This window comes from Pseudopodoces humilis, chromosome 8 (assembly GCF_049639895.1).
Source record: "Pseudopodoces humilis isolate 2021_Gansu_Grassland_sample_001 chromosome 8, ASM4963989v1, whole genome shotgun sequence".
NCBI classification, from domain to species: Eukaryota; Metazoa; Chordata; class Aves; order Passeriformes; family Paridae; genus Pseudopodoces; species Pseudopodoces humilis.
The window spans coordinates 31627739-31637601 of record NC_142207.1 but is presented as its reverse complement, the minus strand read 5'-3'; the positions used below and the strand labels follow the sequence as shown (position 1 = coordinate 31637601).

The window sequence follows — 9863 nt, the reverse complement described above, 5'->3', positions numbered from 1 at the left end:
TCCCATTAGTCCCTTGGTAAATATGGGGTATTTTTAACTTTTATTTAGGGCTTGAAACACCAGTATTTGTTCTGTTGCTTTTTATCATGCTCGCATGAAGAAAGCAAGAAGTTTAGACTTCGGGTGGCAATAAACTCCAGTCCTGTTATGTTGTACAAATTAATATGCTGAATTAATATGACTTATTTTCTCTTTGTAGGTGTTCAGGTGTTTTATTTTAGCTGAGACACTGAACTCTGTTTACCTGAGACACTGAACTCTTATGTTGGCTGAGGAGGACTAGGCTAGGACAGATTTGACTGAGCCAGATGATAGTTTGGTGAGAGATGATACAAGAGCTACAAACTGCAACTGAAGAGATTGGACCTGCGCTGGATGTTTCTTCCCCAGGTGGGTATTGGAAGGGTGCAACAGTAACAGAGACCTCCATCAGGGAGGATTTTCAGATTCACTCTTCCTAGCCTTGCGCCTGCTGCTGGGCATTCCTGTGGCTGAGGAGATGCTGAGACCCTGGGATTTAAAATTACTTCATTTAATACATATGTGTTTGAAAATCAGGGTTTTTTTTTTTTTTCCTCCATGGCTGGGTCCACACTGGCACTCCCTTCACTTTTTTGATTAACAGCTTTCGTGAAAGACTTGTTCAGAAAGGCTTCACCAAATTGACCAGGCACGGACGTGTCTCCCTCTTCAAATTTCTAGCACTCCTTCATAGGATGGTACAATGGTTTGAGATGGAAGGGACCTTAAAGACCATCTCATTCCACCCCCTGCCGTGGGTAGAGACACTTTCTACTAGACCAGCCTGCCGCAAGCTCCTTCCAAGCTGGCCTTGAACACTTCAAGGGATGGGGCAGCCAGAGCTTCTCTGGGCAACCTGTGCCAGGGCTTAACCACCGTCACAAGAAAGAATCTCCTTGACCTTCCTCCAGCCTTCGCCTCGGGCAGAGATAAGAGCGGGATGCCTGGAGCAAGGGCAGCTCCGGGGCCGGGGTTCCGCGGCCGCCGCGCAGCCCCAGCCCCGGGCGGTGCCGGGCGCTCCCTGCCTGCTCTCGGCGGAAGAGAGCGGCGGCCCGGGCTCGGATCGGCCAGGGCCCGCCCCCGGCACCACATGATGCCGCCTCTCCTTCCTGCCGCCCCCGTCCCAGCGAGAAAGGGGAAGTGACTGCGCTCCGCTCCCCGCCCCGCCGCGGGAAACGCGCGGCCCCCTCGCCCCCTCCGCGCGGGGCCGGCGCGTCCCGGCAGAGCCGCGCCCGCCGAGCAGCGCGGGGCTGGCCATGGCGAGCCTGGGGATGCTGCTGCTCCTGCTGGGCGCCGCGCTGGCCCCGGGCAGCGCCTTCAACCTGGACGTGGAGAGCCCGGCCGTCTACTCGGGCCCGGCGGGCAGCTACTTCGGCTTCGCCGTGGACTTCTTCGCCCCCGACCCGTTCTCGTAAGTGCGCGTCCCGTCCTGCCCCGCCGAGCCGCTCCCCGGGGCGCCGGAGCCGAGAGCGGCGTTGTCGCGGGGCGAGAGGCGGGCGGAGGATGGGGAGCAGCCCCCCGGGCCCTCAGCAGCCCAGCCGCCGGTCCCGGGCGGGCCGGGGCGGCTCTCGGAGGGGACGCGGCTTTGCTCAGGCCCCGGAGCGGGGATGGAGCCGGCGCCTGCCCCCGGCGGTCCCCAGCAAGGAGCGCTCCGCATCCCAGCCCCGGCTCTGGCGGCCGAGATTCCCCGGCGGGGAGCCAGACCCCATCCCGAGCGGCCGGCGGCTCCGCTGGGGCATGATCCTTGCCCTGCGAGATTCTCCGCATAGCCTGCACTCATGCAAATAATGGTGGTGATAAATACAGCGTGGAAAGATGTAGTTAGCGTCTTTTGGTTCCTGAAGCTGTGTGCCGGGACATTTCAGAAGATCTGCTGTTCTCTCTTTGGGTGTGCTTTGCGGGAGTGCTGTGTTTGAATTGTGCTGAGTCTGTAAGAGTCACTCAGCTGCTAATGAGTTTAGAGAAGGAGAAGTTCCATGCAAGCACCCTGCCCGTCTGCTTCCTGAATATATTCCTGTTTCAAGTTAAAGATTAGGCAGTGTGTAGTCGCTGTTGCGTTTCAGACCTTTGAATCCTCGTGTCGCTGACTGCACAGCCTCGGTGTCGCCAGAATGAATCAGGGTCTGGTTCAGAAATAGGGGCTACAGCAACATCCAGCTTTTGTCACTTTTCCCCCACTCCTCTCTCATCTTAAGAAAGGGCTGTAAGACTGGAAAAGCTGCTGGCTTTCATCCTGCTGAGGGGATATTCTCTCTCCCCCCTTAATCTTTGCTTGTAAAACTTTATAAGCAAGTTGTACAGCTATTGAGCAAGTCTTTCTGCAGTACATCATCTAGCCTTGTTTGCATTTTTTATTGCCTACATATATTAGAAGCCATCCTGTCTTAACTTGCACATGTTGCACCATCTTTCTCTGTTATCTTAATCCTGTAAGTCTTGGTACTAAAAGAAAAAAGCTTCTATTTTTGTCCCACTCTTTATTTTTAAGTCAGCATGTGTGGCTGCATAGTTATCAAGAGACTGGTAAATGGATATAATAAAATTTCTTCCTTGCTTTCTGATAAGGAATTATGTGACCCAATTCTCCATGAAATCACTATTTGGAACCTCTCCATTATTTTTCTAAGAGCTATTGACCTCAAAGTGCACTGCTGTAAAAGAAAACAATGTGGTTGTCAGGCAGCATGAAAAACTTCTGTGTAGTTATAAGGGAATGCTCACTTCAGTTTTTTTGTCATCACTAAAAGTTTGCTTGTACCTGCTAAGCTAAACACCTTATTTTACGTTAAAGTTCTTAATTGAACCAAGTAGGAATGCAAATTTTACAGGAACAGTGGTGTTAAAGTCTCTTTCTAGTGGTTTAAATTTTATGCCTATGATATTTTGCCTCCTGAAACAGCCAGAAATGCTTATATGCGGTGTCCAGGCATATGGGGTGGTGATTTCTACACCTTCCTTTTTGCTTTGGTGAGCTTCTGTTTATCACCTGTTCTATACACAAGTACCAGAGACTAAGTAAGTTTCACTGGGCTAAAGCTATTTGGATTGTCTAGCCTGACAACAAAGGCATGATATTAGTTCCTGAATGCTCAAGCTGCTGTTTCACAGTCTATTTTGACCTGCTGGATGCCAAACTGAAGCGTATTTAGAAGTCCAGTAGGAAAGTCCTGTTCCAGGAGTGGAAGTGGTGGTGTTGTGGCAGGGGGCTGTGTGGTGCCTGACAGTGGGCTCAGCTTTCACAGAACACAGCTCCATGACAACTGAAACAGGTTTCTCATAGACCCTCTGTTTCAGAGGAGTTGCACTTGATAGTCCAGGATGCACCTCCATGGAAGCCCCAGTTTCTTTGCTGGCCATGGAAAGCCCTGGAAAGGGGCTGTTCCTGTAGGCACACCAGAGGTGCCAGAACACTCCCAGTCTTGCCCCAGCATTAGGATGGGGTGAATGGCTCAGGAACACAATTTAGGAAATTAGCAGTATCAACGCATAGCTGGTGTATTCCCATGGAAATACAATTGTCCCTCTATTCCCTCTTTCCCAAAGTATGTGGATTAGAGGCTTCTAGTATTTGGATAATTTGCATATTATTACAAGAGCTTTGACAAAATCTGCTTGCTTGGTCTCTGATGATAAAAATGCATTTATTTATTTGGGGAAAAGACCTTTGTTGACCCACATAATGATTCCTTTATTTGTAATCTTTTTAATAAGCTTCATCACAAATATTAGCTTAAGAAACATTTAAAATGTATAGTTAGAATGGGAATGATTAAATCTTTTAAAGGAGCGTTTCATTTGGGGGACTTCTCAAAAGTCAGGGGTACAAGAGTAAAATGGGAGGTAAGCTACCACTTGGTGAATAGATTGTAATTATAATAATTGATATGTTTCTTTACTTGGCAATATAATGCTTATTTTTAAGCATTTCTGTTCTGACCGGAGAGTTGACTTTAAGTTGATTAAAATGTTTCGAATTTAAGTTGATTAAAATGTTTCGAATTCCGGTTCTGGAAATCTAGACAGTCTATGAATGGCAACTAAGGAAAACAAATGGATTTCCAGCTAGCCTGGATTTTCTATCAGGGTCCATGCTGGGACATTTTCAAGGTTCTGAAAAGTCACACAGGTTGAAAACTGGTAGGTCTTCATGAGAGCTGAGCTTTGAGGAGGTGGTACATGTTTACACCTACACTTATCTCTTTACTAAAAAGGAGCCTGGAGATGACTCTGAAAACCAGGGCAAGTTTGATAAGCCTGGATTTGCCTGCCTGAAGACATTCTCCAACCAGTCCTGCAGCTTGTTTAGCTAACCCAGTTTCCAAACTAGACAACTGTAATGCCTGACAAGACTTGCTCTTGCAAGCTGTGTTCCCTCTCAAGCAGTCCAAAGGAAAGTGACAGAGCAGTGTGATTCTGGTGGAAGGAAACACTTGATTTTGTCTTCTAAGCATGACTTCATGCTTCCAATTGACTTTCTCAGTCAAGTGTTGATGAGTCAAGTGGGTCTCAGAGGTGCTGAGGCTCCTGGAAGGAGCTGGAAGACGCCAAGAGCCTTGTTCAGTCTGTTTCTTACTTTGATACTTCTGAACTTTCCCACCTGTGCAGGCACAATCTGGTGGCAGTTCCTGCTCAGAGTGCACTGAACAAGTGTCTGTAGGAGCAGAGATGCAGAAAAGCATAGCAGATATTAATAAGAAAATGATGAGTGTGCAATGAGTGTGGTAAGGATTCATTAAGATGCAGATCTGTGGCTGAGAGTGGCTGGCACTTGGAGACTGTTTTTACAAGAGCACTTGCTCAGGCAGGGCTGACTCATCACATTCGGTTCATGCTGAGCTCCCAGCGCACTACTGCTTTGTTTAGACATTGTTTCCTTTTTTGACTGACTTCCTTGAATTACCCTTACTCACAAAATTGCCCAGAAATTATGCCAGCTGACGGCTTTTGTAAGGTACAGAAGTATACAATTTCCTGTTCTGCTGTACATGTACATATTTTTGAAAGGAAAAAAGAATATAAAATGTGTTTCTCTCATGTAGAATATAATCCTAAGTTGGCCTGGATACTTTAAATTTATCATATCTTTTTTTTTTCTCTCTCCTTTTGGTAAATGGGATTTTTTTTGTATGCTTTTGCATGCAGAAAACCTAATATGACTTTTTCTGTAACTGAGAGTAGTTTGGTTTAGATTAGAGTAGGCAAGATCATTGCTTTATTAACTCTTCAGATGCCATAAAGTTATAACAGCTGTGCCTTAGGTGTTGAAACCTTTGTTTTGCTTCTTCTTTTTCCTGCAGGACATTTCTTCTGGTGGGAGCTCCAAAAGCAAACACTACCCAGCACAACATTGTAGAAGGAGGGCAGGTGCTCAAATGTAACTGGAACTCAAACAGGAACTGTCAGCCCATTATATTTGATCCCACAGGTAACGTGTGAGTCACTGTGGGGGAGATGGAATGTCTCTGCTCTAATGCTGCTCTGGGGAAGCAGAAAGGATTCGGGTCCCTGTGGGATTTTTTTCATGGTCAGTGTGAATGCAGCTGTTTTTTGACTGGTAACTAGTCAAGGCTTGCTTGTGCTTTCCTTTTCCTCTCATCTCTTTTAGAGATGTCCTTGGTATGTGCTGAAAGCCTGAGTGAGCAAATATTATTCTTCTTGTGTTTTAACCTATTTATATTTCTCCTCTGTACTTTCCAGCAATCCTAAAACATTTGGCAACCTAATTCCCAATGAACCCTGAGGGGTTTTCCTCCTATTAAGAATGTGTCATATGAGGAAAGATACTTTTCAGCATCAGCAAAGGTGGTATATAGGCTGAAATACCCAGAAGTTTCATCTGAAACCAGGAATATGAACTAAAAATTGTGGAAAAACATATTTTTAAATTTTTTTCCCCTCAGATATAGCTCCACAGTATTTTTGACTTCTATGACAACAGCACTCAGGTGCCTCTGGTCATAGGCATTCCTTACCCATTTCTGAAGCACAGAGAAGCTCAGCAGCATCGGTGTGGACATGAAATATTTCAGTCATTCTTCATGCTCTGGTGCACACAGTGATTTCCACAGGCTGTGGCAGGTCATGAGAATGCACTCGGTGCTGAATCCTGTTTTCCATAGCATGTTTCAGGGCAGCAGAAAATTCTCCCCATGTCACAGGAGGGGATTAACAAGACCCATGTGGTAGGGCAGAGGAAACACCTGTGCCTTGAAGGTCTAGTTGGTTGTAATTCATTCTTGCCTCTGCCAGTATTTTGACTTGGCAGCCTAAAAGTTGCTAGGTTGATGCAGCCTTTTTAAATCATATGCAATAGAGTGGAAAAGCCCATTTTCTTATTGCATTGTCAAGGTATGCCACAAAATGTTATTGGTGTTCAGATTTCTGAAATCTTCATATCTTTTTGTGAAAATTACTATGCTACCAATTCCATTGCAAAAAACAAACAAACAAAAAAGTATGTAATGGCACCCACAAACCCCAAGTCATTATCATTCTTTCACTCATTTCTCATTCTCTCATCATTCCATAGGAGCATATCTGCCAGATTACTAAAAGTCTCTAATAAGCTGCAAAGTCTGCATCAGTATCAAGGCAGCAGAAACAGATTATAACTATATTTTTGTTGTTGTTCTCTGGGCTTATTGTTTACTAGAATACAAGTGTACTTTTTGTTAGTTTGGGTACTCTGCAGAAAGAATCTCAATGTCCCTAGTTAACAATCATCATTAATATCATAGCCAAAAAACTTCTGGTGGGGAAAGATGAGCCACTCATGTTCTAGACACATCTTCTAATGAGAATTAAAGTGCATTTATGAGTTTATACCATAAATAGTTGCAGTAGGCTTTTCCATGTGTCAGGTAGAGTTGTTAGAGGCCACACTGCTTTGCTACGTGTCTGTGCTTAAGGTACATGCTCCTGGGTAAACAGACAGTGTTTTGCTCAACATTTGCCTTTTAGGAACAGGCATGTTAATTGCTTGAAATTTAAGAGTAAAAATAGCAGGTCATAATGGCTTAAGAGGATTTCTTTCAGGCACGCTTTAACTCACTCCAGCTTTGAGGCAGTGAAGGGGGGAATAAGGCATTTGTCAATTATTCTCCTGGTGAAAAGGGGCATTGTGTTTCAGCTTGATAAAATAATAAATGCACTGAGACAAGAAAGAAGATGTCTTTTGCTTTGTGCATAACACAATGCTGGATTCCCTGTGTTCTGGTGACAAAGTCACTGCCAGTACTGTAAGCCCCTGCTCCTGCCTGCCCCTGCCTGGTTAGGGAACAGGGCTGAGGGAAGACTCGTGACCCACTTTGGGGAAACAGGAAGTGGAAGATGTGACCACTAACTTGTGGTGCTGATGCAAAGGGGCTTTTTGTAGATGACTAAATGCCTCTGCAGGAATCCAGGCTCATCCATCTGCTTATCATTTGTGCAATACCACTTGTAACTCCAGAGGTATTGCTTAGCCCTGCGATACAAGGCAGATTTTTTATTCCCTCGCAGATTTACAGGAAAAAACAGGTTCTGCATCATGACTTAGATGTATTTCTTCAGAGTTATTTTCCAATTGCTTACAGTCAGTGAGAAATCTGACCTGTGAAAATAATGAGAATGCTTGTACTTGTGGCTTTCCTGTTTGCCTGTCGACGCCAAATCCGTATGTGGGGTTGGATGCCCCGTAATTAACAGGAGTCATGACCCTATTCCTGCTCCTGCCCTCTTCTGCCAGACAGCACAGCTGGAAAGGCCAGAGCAGGCTAAGCAGTGAGAGAGGGCAGGGCAGAGGCCGTGTTCCTGTGCTGGGAACCTGGCAAGGGAATGGAGGAAAGAGCAAGCCTTGTTCTGACTGTGTAGGATTGCTCAGTCCCTTTGTCTTGTATCACAAATAAATATTAGAGTAGGGTTTTACAGAGGTCTGGCACAGACCTATGTAAACATGCAAGGTTTTTTCCTCTATATGTTGTTCTATTATTATTAATTAGGACTATTTCTTCTTAAACATTCCTTGTTCTTTATTTAAGTTTCTTTGCAGCTTTATGGGCCCATCTGTACAAAGGTCATGCTGAGCTCACTGGCTGGACAGGGCTGGGTTTTATTTTCTACCTCTTGCTTTTGGCTTTAACATTGTATTTGCACAGCAGTGTGGTCATTTATGTGATCAAATGCCACGGCTCTTCCATAGCCCAGGAAGGAAGGTGCCAGCTGCTGGAGGATAATCTTTGGAAGAGTTGTTCCAGCCCTGCTGTTGCAGCAGCATCTTACTTGCACTTACCCCAGCTGCTCTTGAGGAAAGAGATAAATCATTAAGCTGATAGTTCCTGTACTACAGAATTTACTATTTTGTTTATTCCTTTCTGTGGGTGACCTTTCTGACTTTCTGATTTTCCTTTCTGACTCAGCTCTGTCAGCATGGGAGTTGGGCAGTAGGAGTCCATTTGTGCAATGTCATTTATGTAGCTCTCATGATGAAATTACACGAATTTCCCTCTTTTTCATGCCCTTCCCACCAGCCTGTAACATAAAACCAAAATCCAGCAAAAGCAGTTATTATAATTTTTAAACATCTGGCTGAAAAAACAATGTTCTTTCACAGCATATTTTCTCATTTAAAACAGCAATGTATTTCATGGGATCACAGAATAGTTTGGGTTGAAAGGGACCTTAAAGATGATCTAGTTCCCACTCCCTGCCATGGGCAGGGAGAATATGTGACAGGGAATCTCCTTTTGTCCTGGATCTTTCAGCACAGTGGTTATACTCACTAAAAATATGCTGGGGAATATTCTGTCTGTGTGTGTCTGAGAGTTTCTGTGCACATTATGGTAATTGCTTTTGACATTCTGGTATATATGGTGGCTTTGGAAGGCAAAATGTTTATATGGCACATTAACACTTCCCAAATGTAAAGATGCTTCGCTGTGGAGCTTCTCAGCCTTTTAGCAGTGACATCAGTTGGCTTTGATTTAACACAGTTATGACTGTGTGAAAGTGGCATAACAGATGTGTGTGGCAGAATCTGCCCTGAAGTTCAGGGTGCACATGGCTGTGCTGCATGTGCTTGTGTCACGGGGCTACAAATTGGTTATTTTTTTTAAAAACTGGCTTTCTAATGTCATCAGGCAAGTGTTTCAGGCTGGCTTCTGCTCTTAGGAGCACATAAAGGTGGTAGGTTACGAAGGACCCAAGCACCAGAGCAAGCTTCCACACTCTGTTGGTCCTATTGCAAAACTGAAATATGAAGCAGTGCTGCTGTTACTTTAACAGGTTATCCTTCAAGTCTGGCTAGAAACAGGTCTGCTTTTAATACTTTTTTAGCCCTATTCCTGTTTACCTTGTTAATTTAGCAGTGAACATACCTCTGTCACAAAACCAAAAATTTCTGTTATTGGTTTTCTTCTTTATCTTGACTTCTTTCTACAAGTGACAAAGCACTACAATTTCAATTCAACTGTTATGTAAAATACTTGGAATTTTCCCCCTCTGTCCCAGTAAACTTTCAGACTTTCAGAATGTGTAGGATGCCCTATTTTTCAGGACAAGCACTGAAGGGAAATTATATTCTCAAGATAGCATATTCTTCAAAATTGTCATAAGCACAAGCAATGATAATAAATCTTTCCTCTGCAAGATGTTTTACATGGCACATTCAAATTAACAGAAATCACATGTTATAGCTCGAGGGAAACATTTATCTTCATTCATTCTTATCTCTTCTCCACGCTGGATAATTTTGTGACCAAAAACTTAGGTGATTTTTTGTTTAAATCCATAGAAATAAGGAATGCTCTGAATTTTGTGAAGAAGAAATTATCCAGGAAAGCAAGTTGTGGAAAAACTGCTTTTAC

The 9863-nt window shown here is 44.4% G+C and overlaps 1 protein-coding gene across 1 annotated transcript in view; it reads left to right on the top strand.

Moving 5' to 3' along the window:
* The first annotated feature begins 1198 nt into the window (after nt 1–1198).
* Nucleotides 1199–9863, top strand: part of ITGAV (integrin subunit alpha V) — a 45679-nt gene continuing 37014 nt past the window's right edge. The window contains exons 1-2 of the mRNA XM_005530323.3: nt 1199–1432; nt 5319–5446. Of these exons, the coding sequence (XP_005530380.2) occupies nt 1278–1432; nt 5319–5446 (283 nt within the window). The 5' untranslated portion in view covers nt 1199–1277. The remainder of the gene's footprint in view (nt 1433–5318; nt 5447–9863) is intronic.